At 33.1% G+C, this 21,381-nt stretch overlaps 2 protein-coding genes across 2 annotated transcripts; one reads left to right on the forward strand and one right to left on the reverse strand.

The window, feature by feature from the left end:
• The first annotated feature begins 2,626 nt into the window (after positions 1-2,626).
• LOC108776367 (uncharacterized) lies at positions 2,627-7,654 on the forward strand. The gene is made up of 5 exons (XM_018542966.1): positions 2,627-2,679; positions 2,945-3,128; positions 5,913-6,045; positions 6,118-6,172; positions 6,734-7,654. The coding sequence occupies exons 2-5, from the start codon at positions 2,966-2,968 to the stop codon at positions 7,652-7,654; spliced, it is 1,272 nt and encodes a 423-aa protein (XP_018398468.1). The 5' UTR covers positions 2,627-2,679; positions 2,945-2,965.
• A 4,618-nt stretch (positions 7,655-12,272) lies between these two features.
• DNApol-zeta (DNA polymerase zeta catalytic subunit) lies at positions 12,273-20,690 on the reverse strand. Its single transcript, XM_018543034.1, has 19 exons — positions 20,552-20,690; positions 20,249-20,435; positions 20,033-20,126; positions 19,448-19,930; positions 19,132-19,360; positions 18,613-19,014; positions 17,545-18,021; positions 17,299-17,344; positions 15,897-17,211; positions 15,667-15,820; positions 15,166-15,534; positions 14,902-15,090; positions 14,476-14,788; positions 14,095-14,413; positions 13,737-13,985; positions 13,542-13,655; positions 13,056-13,474; positions 12,618-12,846; positions 12,273-12,486 (listed from the first exon to the last, which is right to left on the reverse strand). The coding sequence occupies exons 1-19, from the start codon at positions 20,688-20,690 to the stop codon at positions 12,304-12,306; spliced, it is 5,910 nt and encodes a 1,969-aa protein (XP_018398536.1). The 3' UTR covers positions 12,273-12,303.
• Between the last annotated feature and the right edge of the window lie 691 nt (positions 20,691-21,381).

The following is a 21,381-nucleotide window of genomic DNA, read 5'->3' on the forward strand; positions in this document are numbered from 1 at the left end:
ACGTGAAGAGAGTAAACGAGAGCTACAAATAAAAGCGCCTTGACTTTGAACAGAATACAGAATTGATGCAATGCAATGATACCATTCCAATCGACTGCTGTTGACCGAAACCTCGAAACAGTGATCGAGGCGCTTTAATTCTGTGAACTACCACTAGGATAATTTGATGTCCCTCTGTTCTTATCATTCACACAAGTTTTGTGACCTAATCACGAAGAAAGTCATTTTTTTTCTCAGATTACTCAAATTTTCGTCTCCGGTGGATGATTTTTGAAATATTCATGCGCCTATGACGTGGACTAACTTGTATCAATTTACTTCCATTTGGAGGGAAAACGAAGCTGAACGAAGCAGTAATCGCTTATCACTGATTAGTTGTGACGGAGTAGTTGTAAAGAATACGCATTTCTCATTCGTTGTCTCGAGAATCAACAACCAATCGCATAACCGTTACTATTCGTTCATTTGAACTCTATAGATAACTATGATATTGACATTTTGACTGTATTTATCGATTGTCAGTATTTAATTAAAATTAAAAACAATTAATAAAATTTATAAATATTATATCTATAAATATTAATTTGAATCAGATCATATCAATTATGCCCCCTTTCAAGATTATGTTAGAATTTTTACGTATTATTTATGTTAAGTTTATACAAATTTTTTCGTGTATACAAGCAATATATAAAATATATAAATTATAGGCCGGTATTCATAGTCAGTTCTTATATTCAAGACCGTCTTAAGTTCAGTCTTGAAGAGTTACGAACCAATCAGAGGGCCGCTTTAGCATCTTAAGACAGTCTTCAAATAAGAACTGACTATGAATACCGGCCAGATAGTTCGGCGCGCAATTTGGGGGGAATTTTCAGGTAGAGTTGCGTTTCAAGACCGACGATTGTTCGGCGCGCAAGTTGGTGGGGGGGCGTGGGAAGGGAATACATATACATATATCACTTTGAATAATATATTGCGAAGAATATTACTACGTCGACCCGCCATCAGAGATCTATAGATATTAGCTAAGATTCTCGCAAGTGCTTTGATACGCGTATATCTGTAGATATATATAGAATCTCGATTTAATAACTAAATCAGGCGTCTAAGGTAGGCTTCCATTACAATACCTTACTGATGAGTCCAGTATTTGGAAGCCGGGATGAAACGCCAACATTACGTGATATTCTTCGCAATATATTAGAATTAATAGAATTTAAAGATTTTAATGAATCTCAGGCTCGTAGCCCTATTCTCATATTAGTTTTAAATTCGTTGAGCCTTATTACAATAAATATTTTATAGAAAAACCTCTATAAATAAACGGAATAACATTTAAGGAGAAATATAGAGTTTTTTTTCAGTCTCCTGAGAGAGATTTAGGGAGAATACTGTTTTAGGGGAAAGTCGATCTGGGGAAATGTATATGTCGATTTAGGGAAAGGTTCTGGCAAAACTGCCTTAACCACGTGGTGTGTGGGCGCCGCCATATGTCGGAGCATTATTCGATTCCGTAGCGTGCTACCGCGTGCACAGCATGGATGGTGCACAATGCAACGAGTATTAATAAAAAATATCGGGCGCGTGCCGGGACTCGATCCTGAGAATAGTGTATACTGAACATTAGCAAGCCGCAACGTCTTGCCGCGGAGCCACACAGCCCGACGGGAACGGAGAAAACAAGTAATATAAATATAAGAATATATATATATATATAATTAAATAGGTTATAAGTCCAAGCTAGGATATCCTAGCTTAGACTCATAACCTATTTAATTTAAATAACATATAACATTTATAACATAACATTTATATATAACATTTATAGATTTATATTTACAGATAACATTTATGTTGCATAAGATATCTAAAACATATAAAACGGTTTTTAGATGTCTTATGTCTAATACATGTCCTATGACTTATAGTCAGGTCTTAAATATAAGGTCTGACTTTAAATACGCGCGTAAAAGACGTCTTTCAGATATCTTACGCAACATGCATGTTATCTGAAGGGGGATTCCGCCTATAGATTTAAAAATCACTTGATAATGGGTACCTTCCACAAGCAACACAAATGACACGTATCAGTACGTCTTTGTTGTTCGCCAATGTTATACAAGAATAAGATTATTGTGTTGTACTGTGTCACTTGTTGGAAAGCACACAATAAGAGGTACCTTTTTTTGGAAAAAAAATTATGTGCGCTAAAAATATAAATTCTATAATATAAGATTTATCAAACCTTTTATATTTAACTTTATGCATAAAAGAATCTAGTTCTTATATGTAACCGTATTTTTTATATATTTAAATGTTGTTTACACTGATGATGATTCGAAGAAGGTAGAAACATTTTAATTTTTGTATTTTACATTTGTAAAATATATTATAGCATCTCACATATCCTAGCTTAAGCAAGGGATGAAAAGTGGGGGGGAGGCTACCGGAAATGTAGTCTCCCCCCCCCACTTTTTGACGGAAATGCGCGTTGTCGAATGAGTTATGAGAGAAGCTCTCATTCACAGCGACGCAGCATCGTTTCGTTTCGCGTCCATTATACTTAAGAAGCGGGAGCCATTGACTGTTTCGTCATCGAGCGTCGAGCGTGGTCGAGCGATTTTCGCTGACTTGTGAAGTGCCATTATTCTTATTCGTCCATTGTGTGATTTTCAAGTAGCGTATAATATTATATTGCGCGATTAGATCTATTTTTTTAAATATACGATGAACTAGAGAAATAAGAACTGCATGATGCATACGCATACCGAAACATCGTGCATGACGAAATGTTTCGATGAATTTTTACACACTATACTATACTATACTATAACTTTGTCGTCGTCATACTGGAGCGCGAGACTGTAGCTCGAGCGGGAATAAAAGTTGTTTCGAGACTAAGATTGGAATATTGTAATAATAAAATATTTCCTTTTTTCAGGTTAAACGCACGATTCGTACAATGGCTGTGACACCGGATTCCTATCAGATCTCAAAGAAGATCATAGAGGCTGTCAAAGAACACCCAGTACTTTATTGTACTGAGGTGAAGGGTGAGCCGGTGAAGCTGAAGGAATTCAAACTGCAAGTGTGGAAATATGTCTGTGACGAACTTGGACTGGACTGTAAGTTTTTATATGTCGTTTCCTTTTTTTACATATTATGCTACTGGCTATATTCAGGGAATGGAAGTAACTCGTTACTTGTAACGAAGTTACAGTTACAAGTTACTTTTTTGGTAACTTTACTGGTAACTGCGTTACTTTCTTTTTTTGGTAACTGTAACGGTAACGAGTTACATTTTTTGGGTAACGGTAACGAAATTTACAGTTACTTTTGTCGTTACTTTGCACACGATTGAATACGGTTCGATTGGATACATGCTATTTATAGCGCTTATCAATAAGACTTGAAAGCCCTTAGACATTCGGCCGTTATGATTCAGTAATTATTTTACACTTCTATCTTCTATGTAATACATAGGACATACAAATATTTCAGTTTGCTGCATATTTTACAGGTTTTAGAATTACAAAATTGTGTTTAAAAAAAATTAAAAAATAAATTAAATAATAGTAAAATGAGAAGGGCTATGAACCCAAAAGCGAAACAGTTTAAAAGACGATGACAATAAGTGTCGAAACGTCGTTTGTTTTTATCTTGTTTTATCTATGTATTGTTCTAATATATATTTATACATTTAATTACATTGTCATCGTCGTTCTTATCGGAAATAAACTGTTTCATTTTTGGCTCGTAACCCTTCTCATTTTACTTTTATTTAATTTATTATTTGAGCCATTCTACATTGTTTTTTTTTTTTTTTAATAAAACTATATATTTGTCAGTATTACATAAAAAAAAAAATGCAAAAGTACATTTTTAAATTGATTTTAAAAAAGTAACGGAAAAGTAACGAAAAGTTATTTTTCAAGTAACGGTAACTGTAACGAGTTACTTTTAAAAAGCGATAACTGTAACTGTAACTAGTTACATTTTTTACTCGGTAACGAGTAACTGTAACTAGTTATTTTTAAAAAGTAACTTTCCATTCCCTGGCTATATTATATATTTTGCAACTTTAAAAGTTTTTTCATTGAAATAAAACTTCCTATAAATTTAAAAATATAATCTACTCAGAACAACGTAAATATCTAATAATAGTAAAATTATTATTTTTTATTAAATGCAGTCAGAAACTATACGGTAGAAAAAACAACTTTACAACTGTTGTTACATTTTTTAAATATATTTGATGTTCTTAGTATGAAACCTCATAGACAACAATGCTTTGACACTAAGGCCTGTATTCAGAACGCACTAATAATAATGTTAGTGCGTTAACTTGCTATAGTTTTATGTAACGTGTATACTATAGAATTTCAGAGATAAAAGCGCGCTTTTATCGATAAAAATGCGTTCTGAATACGGGCCTAAATGTTGATTGGTAAAAAAACAATTGTGTGTAGGTAAAATTTACATTCTTCATCTGCTTTTCACCAAAGCACTTGGTGTTTGTATGAGAATCTAAGTCCTTCATTAAATTTAAATGTATAAACCAATCATTAAAGAATCTTATGACAATTACAAACCTACTTTTTCTGCTAAACGCAATCGGTGATCACATTCAGCAGAATGATTGCATTCAGAAGTTAATTGATTAATAAGTGCATCTAGAAGTATGACCGCTTACTGAGCTCTTGTACCTGTTTGGTCTACATTTTTCGATCTAATTTAATTAATCAATCAGATACAGATCTCATTAAGGTGATGCTGGACCCGCCTGTATTATTGATTTAACAAGCGTTTTTGACGTTTTCGTTCTCTTCGCAGTAGTTTCACAGAATAAAAATTCCTTCTCCACGATTAAAATATCCAAGCTATTGTATCTGCCCCTGGTGTATTTTGTGTCCAAAGCTGGAAAAAGTATGAAATCATAGATTTCTTTATCCATTTAACTTCAGTATGGCGACCAACGCTGAAGATAAAAATGAATAAAGAAATCTGTATTTTCATATTTTTTCCAGCTTTGGACACAATATAGACCAGGGGCAGATACATTAGCATAAATATTTTAAAAATGGAGAAGGAATTTTTATTCTGTGAAACTACTGCGAAGAGGTTTGACAGGAACGAAAACGTCAAAAACGCTTGTTTTATCGACAATAAAGGCGGGTCCAGCATCACTTTAACTGCTCAGTCAGCGGTCTTGCTTCTGGATGCACTCAATGAGTGCACAGTGATTCTTTAATATGATTGGTTTTTTGCTTTTAGTTCTTCACTGGATGTAGGAACTAATCATATTAAGAAATCAATAAATGCTAACTGAATACATTTTTCTACAGAACACAGCCTTGTTTATTTTGCAATTGTTGAAAGTTTTCTTTGCTGACATGAATATATTTTTCTAGATCTAGAACTATAATCCAATCAAAATGAAGAAAACTTTAATCTATTGTAAAATAAACAATCTTCTAAATGTGACCATTGCGTGTGTTCAGCAGGTTCAACAGAACAGTTGAGTGAGCGCTCACTGTTATTGGTACATTTTTTTAGATCATTCGTTCAGAATTCTGAAATGGATCTAGCAGAATACACCAATAACAGCAAGTACTCACTCAACAGGTGTTCCGTTATTCACTACAAGACTGAAAATCTATAGTATACGTAACGCGAACTATAAATTTTCAGTACTTGCAGTGATTAACGGAACGCAGCCCCTATTGTTGAGTCCGCAGATTGCACCCAATGGTCGCGTTCAGCAGACTCAATTGTTGCAGAGCGGATCCTTGAGCGCTCGCTGCTATTGAATGATTTAAAAGAATATACCAATAGCAGTGAGCGCTAATGAATCTGCTTCGCAACAGTTAAGTCTGCTAAATGCGACCAATGATTGTTGTCTGTTGTAGCTACATTGGTTAGACTAAAATGGAAGTATCTAAGGGATACTTATTTAAGCATTTTGAGGTGCAAGACTAAGGCAAACGGTGTGAGAAGAAAAAAATGGATCTTTGAGAATCTCTTGAGCTTCCTAAAATTCCCGTAAGTGATATCTATGATTATTGATGATTTTAGCGCTTATGTGTCGTTTCTCAATTAAAAATACTTTGGCAGATGTGAAACAGATTACGAGCCACAGTGTGCAGAACTGACCAAGGAATACGTTGAAATGATAAATTCGAAAGATTTGACTTCCAAAGGTTTGTCGGAGCTGTTAGAAGACCGAAGTGAGGACTATTCCGAATTCCTGGAAGTTCTTGACAAGTCATCAGCCGATCCAGTTCTTGAAGAGACATCAGCTGATCCAGTTATACTAGAACCCGTTGAAGAGACAATAGAAACAATAGAAGTATTAGAAACATTGGAAATAATAGAAACAGTAGGAACAGTAGAAATATTGGGCAACAGTAATGAACAGACAGTCGCTCAAGAAGTGGTGATTGTACAAGAGATTCCTACGGAGGATGTGAACAATATTAATCAAAAACGGTCAAAGAATCGTAAAACACCTACGAAACGATTGAAAACCAGAAATACTTCTCCAATATCACCTAGCTGTAGAAGAACAACAAGGTCTTCCTTGAAGATCGGTAATTTAAGTGTAAGTGATATTACAGTGATTGAGCCTATTCTTGAGAAAAGAACACGTAGCGTACCACGTAGCATATCACATAGCTTACCACCTATCCTACCATCTACCGTACTATCTACCGTACCACCTAGCATTGAACTGATAAATTCGAAAGATTTGACTTCCGAAGGTTTGTCGGAGCTGTTAGAAGACCGAAGTGAGAACTATTCCGAATTCCTGGAAGTTCTTGACAAGTCATCAGCTGATCCAGTTCTTGAAGAGGCATCAGCTGATCCAGTTATACTAGAACCCGTTGAAGAGACAATAGAAACAATAGAAGTATTAGAAACATTGAAAACAATAGAAACAGTAGGAACAGTAGAAATATTAGGCAACAGTAATGAACAGACAGTCGTTCAAGAAATGGTGATTGTACAAGAGATTCCTACAGAGGATGTGAACAATATTAATCAAAAACGGTCAAAGAATCGTAAAACACTTACGAAACGATTGAAAACCAGAAATACTTCTCCAATATCACCTAGCTGTGGAAGAACAACAAGGTCTTCCTCGAAGATCGATAATTTAAATGTAAGTAATATTACAGTAATTGAGCCTATTCTTGAGAAAAGAACACGTAGCGTACCACCTATCTTACCATCTACCGTACTATCTACTGTACCATCTAGCGTACCTCCTAGTGTACCTCCTAGAGTACGTCCTAAAGTACTATCTAACGTACCAGTTAACATCATATCACCTGACATACCGTATATGATTGTGAAAGAAACAAAAAATATGGAGAAAGAAAACGGGAAGCAAAAATTTTACTTAGCGCCCGAAAATAAGGGTATAGAATTATTTTTTGATAGCATGGCACAGGCTGTGAAAAAATTACCATCTAACGCGCAAGCGGATATCAGGTTGAGTATCTGCAAACTCGTCACAGAGGCGGAAATAAAATATTGTGGTCCAACTACAGTACAGAGCACACAACAGTTCTTAACACCGCCCGGCATGATACCTAAGCTAATTTTGATTCCTTCTAGTAAGTTGGATAATCCAAATGATAAGAATTGATTTGTTCATGTTGCGCTGAATGTGTCTTAATGCTGAATAAAATTGTAAGTGTATTAATATAACTAATTAAATTATAAGTATTATATAGTTATTATATCTTTTACATCATTCCAATATTATATTCATCACGAGTTCTCTTGACAAGCTTGTTAGTTTCATCTGTATGCTGAATAAAATTATGAAATTGAATAGCAGAACTACAAACGAGATTATATTTTATTATAATTACATTTTATACTAGAATCTATAGAGACGGTAAAAATTACATTTTAAAACAATGATTATCATCATTGTTTTAAAATTATAAAATATAATCGTTTATCGTTTGCTATTCACTCTCATAATTTTATTCAGCATATAGATGAAAATAACGAACTTATCAAAAGAACTGTGTTGTGATGAATGTAATATTGGAATGAAGTAAGATATAAACACTATAGATGTGTGAGATATATGTCATGTTAAAATTTAATTTTAACTTATTATATTCATGGACTCTCTATAAAGACAAAACGTTTTATTTCTTGACATGTATCTCTACTTACATCTAATAGATGTTATAAAATTAAATAAATGTGTTGATTGATGTCAAAATAATGTTACGAAGTAGAAAGTTGTCATAAGTTAAAATTACATATAGTCAAAATAATATTAAAAGTGATTATGTTATATTACATTTTGTTCATAATGTTCGTATAAGCATGGTGCAATTTAGTGTCAGATTTTGAATTTTAATCATTAGTTTTGAAAGTGATATGAAGCATTTTAGAGAAATCAATCTCTTATAATTTATTTCGTTATGCAAGTGTTTTCCCATTCAAATTCATGTTTGAATTGCATTCTGTGTTCTGTAATGACAAATCGGTTTTTTTTTATCGATATTAAGATGTTCAGCAATTCTTGTTTTTAGTTTTCTTCCTGTCTGTTCTATATATGAGGTATTGTAATCCTTACAATTGATTTTATATATGATATTTTTCTTGGAATCGTGAGGAAGGACATCCTTTTGTGTCTTCATAATCCCATTGAATTTATTTATACTGAACCGAGATAATTTAACATTATTGTTTTTTGTAATGTTTTTAAATTTTTCATAAAGGTGAGGAAAAATTGGAATTGTAAACCACGTGGTTTTTTCTTTCTCATCATTCTTTGGTTCTGTGGAATCTGTTTATTTAAGTGTCTTTAGTTTTAATAAGGATCTTAGCCAAGAGTTAACAGTGTCAAAAATAAACTGGATAGGATATTCGTTAATCAGAAAGGTTTCGATAATAAACCTCAAATTTTTTTATGGTATTTAGGATGTGATAGTAAGAATGCTGTATCCACCATGCTTATTAGAACACCCTTTTTTGTGAAAGGGGGTGAACAGACAAGAAACTGAGATACCTTCCCGAAAAAGTTGGTTTGTGATATAAATTAAACTTTTATTCCATTAACATTAATGATTATGACATCTAAAAAATTTAATCTATCTCCTGCATATTCTAAATTATAGTCTGATATGTAGTGAGTTAAAAATGTCCAGAAATTTATTAATTAAGTGGTGAGATACCGCAGTAGCGATGTCATCTACATATCTAAAGAAGAAGAGTAACTCAGTTTCAAGTCTCTCCAATGCGAGCTCATGGCGGGGCATCTTAAATTTCTGTTTGTAAATCTTGCTATCAAAGGTGAAAGTTGATTCTTAGACCAACTTCAGTGCATTAAAAAATTCTTTTAGGTGTCCTTGAAATAATATTCCACCTTTCAGGAACACTGTTGATGGCAAGATCCATTGGTATGTTTATGAACAATGAAACTACGTCTAAGGAAATTAAAACAAAATCATTGTCCCGATGTGTATTTGACCAGTTTAAAATTATCTTCGATATGACTGGGTGGTTTTAGAATGTAATCATTTAGAGTGCTTAATTTTTAATGCTTAATTTAAATTAGACATCTGCTAATATATGTACTTTGTAGCGTTTCTGGTATGAGTAATGAGTTTATTTTAGCTATTGCTAAGAAAGAACTTGTTACAACGAATCTAAATCACTCATCTTTTTATACTTAAAATCTATTTAAGACTGATTAATTCACACATTCAGCGCGTTTCTGGTATAAAATGTTTAAATAAATGTGTGTATGTGTGTGAAATATCAAATGTATACATGTTTTTTGTGGAATTAATGTCAATAAAAGATCAATATTTTAGTATCAAATAAATTTTCAAATTAAACTTAATATACCTCCCAGGTCAAGAACAATTGAGCTATACTAGTTGTTAGAAATATATATAAATTTATTATAATAATAACACCGGTATATACCGAAAGTTTCGATTTCACAGAGTCCTCAACAGCCGCAACCAAATTCTTATAAAAATTAATTTAGTATATTGCGAAGAATATCACAAGTTGGCGTTTTGTCCCGGCTTCCATTACTGGACTCATCAGTAAGGTAACGTAGTGGAAGCCTACGTTATTGTACCCAACAAGACGCCGGTGTAAGTTATTAAATCAAGATTCTATATAAAGCGATATATGTGTATTTCAGAAGAATATTACCACGTAGACTCGCCATCAGATGTCTATCGATATTTGCGAAATTCTCGCAAGTGCTGAAATAGTAAGCAGCCAGAAGAGTCTCTTCAATTCGATATTTTGAGAAGCATTAATGCCAATTAACTGTTTAGTTAACAGTGTGCCACAGCTGCAAATTATGCATAACGCAAAGGGAGAAAAAAATGAAACTAACAAACTTGTCAACAGAATTGTATCATGATAAATATACTGTTAGAATGATGAAATTAATTATTTCCCTTAGCACAAACTAATTTATGTGAAAAGTGTATAATAATTTATTATATAAAGAAAATAATAAAATTATGTAAGACGACGCAAAAATCTTGATAAATTAATTATTTGATATTTATACATATAATTAATTTAATATTGGCGTAAATGTTTGTTTTTGAATAATATTAAGAATTATTTCTTATATTATATATTAATTATAAAAATAAATAAAGAAAATAAAGGACTCTCAATCTTAAAAAAATAACAATTGTGTGATATTAAAAGTAATAAGAGTCAAAAAAGTAATAAACATTCGAAAACTAAATTATAATAAACATTACTAAATACTAAATATAATTTAATAGAGCTAAAAGAATATACATATTGTCTAATGATTATATGATTCAGTGATATGATACCTATAGTCATTAGACATGACTATGTATATATTTAGTTATTAGACAATATGTATATTTTTGTTAGTTCTGTTAAATTATTTAGTATTTACTTTAATTTCCACCAATAAAGATTAACTTTAATCTCGGTTTAACTTATACTGTTTATCTTTTTCTAATTTTTATAACTAGAAAAAGACAAAGAGTAAATTTTGAACCGAGATTAAAGTTAATCTGCATTGGTGGAAATGAGCATTAGTAATGTTTATTATAATTTAGTTTTCGAATGTTTATTACTTTTTTTTACTCTTATTGCCTTTAATATAACACAATTATTATTTTTCTATTATAAATTATATAATGAGTATTATATAATTATATTATTACCCTTGTAGAAAAGTACTACTGAGCACTAGGAGTATTTTGAGGCACTACTGTACTACTACACCAGCGCAGTAGTGCTGTAGTAGTACAGCACTACTCAGCACTACTGTCACAGTATACTGTGCTACTGTACTGGTGTAGTAGTGCAGTAGTGCTGACGCTGAGTAGTGCTGTAGTACAGTAGTGCCTCAAAATACTCCTAGTGCTCAGTAGTACTTTTCTACAAGGGTATATAGAATTATATTATAGAATTGTATATAATTATATAAAGCGGAAGACAAAATTATCTAGATTTTACTAAATTTCCGCGTTTCCGCGCGTTTTGTTCCGCCTTGATTCCGTTTTGATCTCCTGCCGTCCCATGGCACGGAAAACGGAATCAGAACACGGAATCGGAAAAGTGAAATGGTAGGGGCAACCAATCAGCATCGTTCCATTCCGATTTTGTGGGAATTAGGCTGGAGTCACATGGAGCGGAAATTACAGCGGAACGGAACAGTGAAACCAATCAGAACTCTACAATTATTCCGCTGCTTTACTTTCTGCGATTGTGATTGGTCTCGCTGTTCCGTTCCGCTGTAGATTTCCGCTCAATGTGACTCCATCCTTAGGCTAGATATTACTGCCTGTGCTTAACTGTCCACACTACAGCAATGTAATAATACAAGGTTATTGATACGACCAAGATTAACTGGTAAGAGATACTTTATTAAGAGACACACACGAAGTCAGTCCTACTACAATGGACGCTCTAGTTGTTCTAAAATAACGCGCCTTAGTTACGCTGCTGGCAACTCATGCCATGAAAGATCCCCTAGGATACGCTTTCTCTACACACTAGGGAGATCTGAGCTGCCAATCCCCACAATTTTAAGTAGCCTGGCTCCCCATGGGGCATAATTTTCGGAAACGGAAATTTTTCGTACTCTGTCGATCGCTAGCGATCACATGATGGAAATGACTCTTACAGTATTTACAGTAATAATAATACTATTTTACAAAAAATATTTGTAATTTAATTAAAATTAGAGCACTAATATTCTCTTTTAATTACGCGCGCATATCACATACGAATTTGTTTCCGTTGTACTCAATACCATTCAGCAACTGCATTTAATTCCTTGATTCCACTGGAATTATTTCCATAAATAATATTATTCATGTAGGAAACTTGCGCGAGCTCTTTACGAGCTTGTGCCATTCGGTATAAAACAGGACAGTCCAAAGACACACATTCTACATCACCCAATCGTCTAATGCAGGAATGACAGATCTAAAAAAAAAGTTCATTAAAATTGAATAAAATGATTATTAGCCGCAATTTATAGCTTAATATAAATATTTATTTCTTTTTAGTCTAATGAAACACGTTCGCATAAATATTTTTCCTGCGTTTATGCTCACAGTAGTAATCTGTTGATAATTCCTTTCCAACTGTTTTATCTTTTCGAGAAGTACGAGGACAGTTCGATTTGGCTGTAAAAGACAATCTGGACAAATCTCTTTATTTGTCTGTTCTCCACAGGTAATGCACGACGTAGAACTGAAGAACTGGAGAATAGTGGACTTTGGATTGTCTCCTCCTAAATGTGCGACATTATCGAAATTCGAACGATGGGAGATTTCTTTATACCTGTAAATGCGATATTCCATTATTTTCGATTACAACTCGATGAAACAGTAATTACGCGTGTCATGATTATATTATTTTAAAGTCCGAGAGAGTATTCGATAGTTACATTATAGTATTGTTTTTATAATACAGAGACATAAACAAGGATTATTTGAAGTACACAAATATGTCGTTTAAATATTCATAATTTTCGCAACTTTCACATTTACCACGCATTGACGTCGATCCCGAATAAGTTAAAGCAGCGATTGAGGGGCGGTATGATGACTTTCGTTATGTAATATATAGAGTTTGGAATCAATGATGGATCGGTAACGACTTCCATCGGTGTGCGTACGCAGTGAATGAGCGCTTGGTTCGGTGCACCTGCGACGATGACATAGCGAACGCGCTCGCTGGTGCGTGGCACAGCGCGAGGATCCTTCTTGATCAATCTGCGTGTCAGCTCCAACGCTGGCACACAAGCGTTCGCTTTGTACCCACGCATTCCACGAAATTCTTTTGCGAATGTAAGATCCAGGATGGATACACGCCGCTGAAAGATTTTGTCGAATTGCCTGATTACGTACTGCTTCACCAGGGAGACATCCTTCGTCTCGAATAAAATTTTTAAAGCTTTTTCAAGTATCTGCAATACACGAATATTTAATACACGAAGCGTTAAATTATAAATATTATCATTATTTCTTTTTTACTTTAGAAACTGCAGGACATCCATCTCTGCGAACCGTTTCAATCCCTTTCGCCAAAAACTCTGGTTTCTCCTGATCGCGAGTTTCATACATATATCCACAATACCGTTTTTTCGTCTAAAATTTTAACAATATAATGATTGTGATCTTTACTTTATATATAATAATCATTAATTTTATTGTTTTTTAATATCTTACTTGCAAAATAGATGGATGGAGAACTTTCTCAAATTTAAGCTTCACGGGCGGGGGATTAATTGCGGTAACAGCATCTGCGATTTCCTCGCCGATAGTAAACGCCTCTTGTCGAGATTTTCCCGGTAATAATATAAATAAAGAATCTGTATCTCCATAAACTACTCGTGCGCCCCATCTTGGCGTGGTTTCCACCAATTTGATCGCACGTTCCAATGTCTCTCGTCCTTTGCTAACTACGCTATCACCTATCTATTATATTAAAAAATTTCATAAAATAAATTATAATTTTCTCAGCATATTATAATAAAAAATTTTGTCAAATTTCTATCTTTATACATATATCTCATTAACGGTGTACCTCAATACATGGCATTCTACCGCTAAAATTAGCGGATGTATAGCCATAAGTAACGTTTGCAATTAACTTGAGACCCAACTGCTGAGAATGAAGAATGCGCTGCAATGTACGATTTTCTGCAGGATGTAACTTCATAGATTCCTTCACCATCAAACGAGTATTCAAAATTTCCGAAAGCATACGTGGAAGTATTCCCTGACGTACCTCCTTTTTTACAAAGACTACGCCACAAGGTGAAAAGTTTATTTTGTCTTGCAACTTTAATGCCGTGTTTTTCCTTACTTTTAACGTTGCTGCACCAAATTCAAACGGTCCATATCTAATAAAGATATCAAATTCATGAATTTTATCTGATGTTTCTGATATTATAGATATACTTACTGGCCTATGTGTTCTATTCTCCCTAAACAGGTAGAGAAACAATAGTTATAAGCAATGATCATACTCGGATATAAACTTTGGAAATCAAGCACGATCAATGGATCAGTATAAAATTTAGACTCGGGTTCCATGATCAATGGCAAACACTCTGGAGCTCGCATCTTGGCTCTCTGATGGATTGATGGTGAAATCGGAATGTAGTTCATAGGTTTCGCTAATCTGAGCATCATAGATTCCACGCGAAATTGCGAGCCTCGCGAAAAAACTTCGTAAAATTGTATACCGAAAAGTCGAGCGAGTTCACACGTGCGACCTATAATAAAACTTAGAATAAAATCATGAATTTAAAAAGTAAGGAATAAATAATAACAAATATCATAAAAGTATAAAGAGAAAATTTAAGAAAATTTGGATTTTAATTCTTACCTATAACATCCAAATGGTTCAGAAGTTTGAGAGTACCCACAACTCTGATGACATAATGATGTATAACTCTGCTTTTTATTATCATGCTCTCCTGTTTCCACCAAGTGGACAACGTCTTGAAGGAAGGACACGGAATTCTTTCATGTAAAACGTGATGCATGACGTTCTCAAAAGTGTACGTCAATAATGCTGAAAGAAGTTAAATCATTCTCATATCCTTTTCAATAGAAAAAAATATAAATTGATCTTAAAAAAATGTCTCACCTGCTTCATGTCTCATAATCCTCCAGACATCGAGGAGATTACGACCAGGTACTTTTATATCACCTATGTCGTCTTTTTCAACTGCGTGAGCATCAGATTTGGAATATATTTGCATGTGTGGAACTTTCGAGATTCTCACTGGAAAGTTATTGAGACCAAGATGAAGTGCTCGTTGAAAAACGTAGCCCCATGAAAGAGTCTCCACTTCCCAACCAAGTAGAATGTCTGGATTGTGCTGCTCAATCAATTTTATAAGGCTGTTGAATGCATCCTGTTCCGTTGCAACATATAGAATTGGGCACCTCGCACTAGTAGAATGAATCTTGTTGAGTCTTGCGCTTATAGAGTTAGAATTTACAATTATAGCGGCTAAAACAAAAAAAAGATATCATGAATAAGCTTTTGTTATACTTAAAAAGAAATGTTACGTTTCTCGATTTGCAAAGCAAAGTTTCGAGAGATATAAAATATTTTTCACATAAAATTATTAGTATTAATCACCATGTTCTATCTGCTCATCTGTTGTAGCATCTGTTGGGGCATCGTTGTAAATTGCGTAAAATAATGCAGCAATAGAATCATACTGTGGATCAGGAAGGAGGTCTTTTCGAGTAACAACGTGCACTTCGAGAGACAACAATGTTAAATATTGATGCTGCGAAAAATTTAAAGAGACGTGAAATGAGCTCTAGACTTGTCACATACAAATGGAATTAAAATAACACACTTACTACTGTTACTGCTCTAGCTTTTTGAAGATTTTCGTTCGAAACGTTACTTCCATAACTTCCTTTAGATGAACATTCAATTTGACCATATGAAATACCTAGCTGCGTCTTATCTTGTTTATGTAATAACGGATTTTCCAGTGCTTTTTTTAAGGAAGGATCTAAACTCTTTTCCGATATCGACGAATTATTAGAATTTTGTATCTCTGATTTCCTGGTTTCGTCAGACGTTCTATTCAACATGCTTTGTTGAGGCATTGGTGAATCTATATGACGTTCTACGTTTGAATCATTATTGATTAAATTATTAGACATTCCTGGCTGGAATTTAATCTCTTTATTAGTGGCATTAATCGACGGATGCTGTACATTTAATGCCTTTTCCTTATTCTGCTTACATAATTTAGTATCAGAATTTTTTTTTGATATATATTTTTTAGCTCTAATCCAATCTTTAACATTCTTAGAAGATGGTGGCTCTATAAGTGGTGTAATTGTTAACAAGTTATATCCTGCAAGTGTCCGTTTCATATGATGAGATTTTATATTCGCTCCAGATGGATAAAATTCATTGACTTTCATTCTTCGCCACAGTTTTATACTCGTGATCTCTTCCAGACTGGATTTAAACGCAGGTTCGTCGAAATACGGAGCGTTAGTGTTTAAGAATTCTTTCTGTTTCGCGAGATCGAATTTATTGCCGAAAAACGGTTTTTGCGATCTACATTTCGGAATACCGTACATCGTCATACTTTCACAAATCCTTCTAGGACTAGGAGGCTTGTACTTCGTAGTAATTGTAATGATTGCATTTTTCGATGAATGACAAGTCCTCCGATCCAATGACGAACTTTGACTGTCGCTCTCTATCTTTTGATTGAGATGTTGAGTAAAAGTTGTGTTACATACATCCTCTTCATCGTCGTCTAGATCAGTTTCAGGAATAACGTCACTATGACTTTTTATAAATTTCTTTGCTAAGTTTCGTATGTCTGACGCATAGTCTCTTTCGGGAGATATATCATTAATACTTTTTTCTGTACATTGACTGTTTGGAACACTATCGTCACTATTTGCATTGCTGGAGATAAATGTAATTGTATCTATATGGTTATTCGAATGTTGTGTGGTTAAAGTTTTAGATTGATTCACGTTATGATCTGACTTTACAAAAGTATCTTCTTCATCATAATCCAAGAAAGATAATCTTTTACGAACTTCTTTGTTAGTTTTAATCAATTTTTCACTATTTTCCGTTCCGTCTTGACGATCTTGTGTTGATTCGTGAATTGTTGTTTTATCAATTTTTTCGACATTGCTACAAATATACATATATATAACAAAAAGTACTTGTATGATTTAAATAATTAAAATTTTTTAAGTATATAAAATATATAAACCTTACACATTATTTATCCCATTATCAGTATCGTTATTAGTGCCATCATTTTCTGAAAAAGAAAGAAAAATCTTTCACTTATATAAAAAAATATCACTATTAAATCGAAAACATGTTATTTCCATAAAAAAATAATTTTTAATAAATATAATAAAACTACTTGAATATTACAATACAAATTTGAATGAGAAAATAAATGTAATTAAATAAAAAAATTCTTACATTCGGTTAAAGCAGATTTACTTGAATTACCTAGATCAAAGTTTAAAAATTTTTCACGAAGCAAGCTCACACGTAACGGATGTCTTTTGTGTTTTGGTGTAGTAGAAGTTGAAGGAACATCGGGTGTTGGCATATATTGATTTCTTTTCGGAGATTCGTTTTGTCGAATAGGACTTTTACTGGATTTCGGAGATGTAATAGTAATATTAAGAGGCGAGTAATTTCCTGACAACTGTGGACTTCGAGGCGCCTTGCCCGGAGAATTATATTTTCTTTTTGGCGTTTTAGTAATGTTTCTTCGTTTATTGGATGATTCGTGATCGTTGTCTTGAGAATCAAATTTCCTTTTCTTTGGAGTAATCTGAGCTATACTTTGTGGTGTGTTCTTTTTATCGGATTTATAAGTGCATACGCGTTTTTCTTGCCTTTCAATTGTCACATCAGCTTCGGATTCAGTATCGCTCGAGTCACCTGTAGCCCCATCAACATTTGATATTGTAAAGTTTACTGAGAAATCATACAATTTATGATAAAAGCAGTGATTGCTTAAAAGGCTTTCTTCTTGAATACATGATTTTAATTCTTGTTCACAATTATACTGGTTTTCTTCATAATTTGTTATATAATGAACATGTTCCATGGTTTCCAATGTTTCAATCTCATCTATATCATAAACATCTAAGTCCTGATGATCTAGTTGCAACTGACATCGAACAAAATGTAATTCTTTTTCTGTCTTCTCATTATACACAATCTTTTTTCTTTCTTCATTATCTTTTAAATAACGTTTTTTTCTTGCGACAAAATTTATATTAGTACGCAGCTGCTTTATATTCATACTGCGCAAATGTTTGCTAGTTTTCCAAAATATGTGAAAATAATTTCTATTTACAAAGTTGTATAATTCTTTTCTTAAGTAATAACTGTTGAGATTATTTACATTTATATATTTAATAATATCCATTAAATTAAAATTTCTATATAAAGCACACATGGCATAAGCTTTCCTCGCATTAACGACAGAAACATAGTTATTTTCAGTTATTGTTTTAGAAAGGCACTGAACTGCCATGCAACATGCTATATTATCTTTATTACTCATATTTGTAGTTTCTTTCTCATGTTTTGATATAATCTCATATAAATCATCAACTCCATCAACTTGTGGAAAATTCACAAGCGTGATATCACCGTCATTTTTTTCATTAACATTTGAATCATCTGCAGATTCGATATTTTGCTTATTATCTACAACTTTTACCATATTGTCATGTTGATTGGATCTCTGATTATACATTGATTCCCAAGAACTTAGGTCTAGATCAAAACTTGTGATATTTAAATCGTCAACTTCTTCTTCTTCTGGATCATCTTTAAGTCGTTCGCTGAACATAGAATATTGAGATCCAAGAACGCTATCGTTATCTACATTACTCGTAATCTCATTTTCTTCCGCTAAGTTAGCTAACATATCTACCAGTTGTATATCATCTGCATCCACTACAAAACAGATATTTTATTTTCACTTTAATTTTATGTAAATATATTATATGTATATATATATGTAATAGACATTTTTATAATGTACTCAACAATGTATTAATAAATAGAACTTACAAATACTAGTATCCGTTGCATTACTTTGACTTCGAGTTGCATCTAAAAACGCTGATGATGCCAATTGCAACAACTTATAATTATCAGAAACTGTTCTTTCAAGATTTTCTTCAGATACAAGAGATTCACTATGGTTTAGAATATGAGATGCATTTAAGACATTTTTATTATCTTCTATTTCAATAGGATATGAAGATTCTGCCATATTTGAAGTAATTGTCTCATTGGTCTAAAATAAAAAAATTAAATCGAATTAATATACATGTACATATATTAATTTACATTACCATAATTTAATGGAAACAATGTGAAATACTTGTGATATAACATTTAGTCTTTTTAATAACTGATCCTTTTGATAAACATCATTGCTAGTTGGCGGTAAAATAACTTTATTGGGAGTTTTGGGATATAATAATTGCGACTTTGCATGTTCTAGACCAGCTTCAGTCCTCCTTGCTTTCTCTTCATTCCAAATTGCAGCAAGACCAGGATTTAGCTCTAATTTTTCATTGATACTTTGTCTATTCAGAATCTCTGAAGCATGAACGTCCACTTCCAACTCGCACATGCTTTGCCTTGTTATAGATATTGGAAGATATGCTTGTGAATCTAGCAAATCCATTGAGGATCTGCTTTGACTAGCTTCTGTTGTACATCCTTGTAAAGAGTGTCTGTATTTTACGCTGTTTAAATTGATTAAATTCATGCCATAGAGATTGTAATCTATCATAAATTGTAGAATGTATGGAATGTGTGCTTCATATGGCTGCAGAGTTTGATTGAGAATGGCACTATTCTGAAAAGAATGAATCGAGTTCAATATCTCCTCCTTAAAATGGCAGTACTACATTATTAAATCTCTTACATGCAAAAGAAATAAAAAAGCAGAATTATTTACCTGCAGCAAATCTGCTGTCCTTTTAATTATAGCAGGATTATAAAAATATATTTTAAAAAACAAATGTTCTTTCTCGTGATAACCATAGAAAGGTCTATAAAGTAACATACATATTACACAATAAATAAAACAATAAATAAATAATGAAAAAAATAAATATCTTCTACTATTAAGAATAAAAAGTTATTAATCTATCACAATTTAAATTTTACTTACATTCCTGATACCCTTTGAATTTTGTATACATGTTGGTTGGTAGATAAAGTGGAACCAAAAGATGTATTCAGTGCAGAATCAATTGCTGCAGCAAGTTGATAAGCATAGCTATCCGTATTCTGCTGGACAATACATGGAACATATAGGTATGGAAAGACACCATGAATGTGCAAGCATGTCTTCTTTCCTAGAAATCGTCAAACTTTATATAAACAACAAAATTTTTTGACATTACACAATTTAGCATAATTTGTAACATATATTACATGATAACAAGATTATCTGCTACTTTTGTTTATTTACCTGTAGCAGTTGATCCAAATGCTCTGATTACCGGTACTTTTTTTACTTCAGAGCCTCGGAACTCAGAGAATGTCACATCCAGCTCAGGTATCGGGGATGACTGATAACTATCAATATTTACCAAAGTAATTGAAAACATGTTCTGCAATGAAAATACGTATAACGACTAAAAATATATATGGCTTAAAATATATCAGAGTAAATAGTATTTTGACAAAAAGAATACCTAATTTCTACTTAGGAAATGCAGGAGATCATTACGTTAGAGTTAGATAAAAAAAAAAAGTCAGGCGCTCAACCGGTTTTGGTACTAGGCTGCATAGCCAACGACGCATGTTTATGCGCGTGTATTACATACCGTTTAACCAAGGAGCCACACAGCCTGACGGAAGAAACTCTTTCTAATGTCCTCATATAGTGATATCTTACAATTAGATTAGAAGTAAAACACGTGCGTACTGATTCAACGATCGACATAACGCAGCCAAAAACATGACTGTTTCCACCGAGTTGGGTCAGAGTTCAAAAACTGATCAACCACAGTCGAGCATTCCTCTCTCATTTGACTGTGGTTGGTCGGTTCTTGTATTCTAACCCAACTCTAACCCTCGGTGGAAACACAAGAATGCTTTCCTTTTAAAGGACATACTCGACACAAACATCGTTCTATCGTTATTTGTTGAATGTCAAAAAGGATAAAACGACGTTTGTGTAGAGTGTGCCCTCTAAAAGGAAAGCATTAGTCTATATCCAGATTTAGTGCGAGAAGAAAATAGTACAAAATATTTTATATCGCATTAAAAATGTCGAATTTCGTACCAAAAAAAGAG

The sequence above is a fragment of the Cyphomyrmex costatus genome, unplaced genomic scaffold, assembly GCF_001594065.2.
Source record: "Cyphomyrmex costatus isolate MS0001 unplaced genomic scaffold, Ccosl1.0 scaffold36, whole genome shotgun sequence".
Classification (NCBI taxonomy): Eukaryota; Metazoa; Arthropoda; class Insecta; order Hymenoptera; family Formicidae; genus Cyphomyrmex; species Cyphomyrmex costatus.

Bases quoted from the DNA above. Each gene is read 5' to 3' on its own strand.
- LOC108776367 (XM_018542966.1), top strand. From the start codon at position 2,966: ATGGCTGTGACACCGGATTCCTATCAGATCTCAAAGAAGATCATAGAG. The intron at 3,129-5,912 runs GTAAGTTTTTAT...TGTCTGTTGTAG, and splicing joins TGACGAACTTGGACTGGACT to CTACATTGGTTAGACTAAAA. The intron at 6,173-6,733 runs ATGATAAATTCG...CCTAGCATTGAA, and splicing joins TGACCAAGGAATACGTTGAA to CTGATAAATTCGAAAGATTT.
- DNApol-zeta (XM_018543034.1), bottom strand. From the start codon at position 20,690: ATGTTTTCAATTACTTTGGTAAATATTGATAGTTATCAGTCATCCCCG. The intron at 17,345-17,544 runs GTAATTCAAGTA...TTTCTTTTTCAG, and splicing joins ATTTTTAAACTTTGATCTAG to AAAATGATGGCACTAATAAC. The intron at 14,789-14,901 runs GTAAGAATTAAA...GTTTTATTATAG, and splicing joins GAACCATTTGGATGTTATAG to GTCGCACGTGTGAACTCGCT.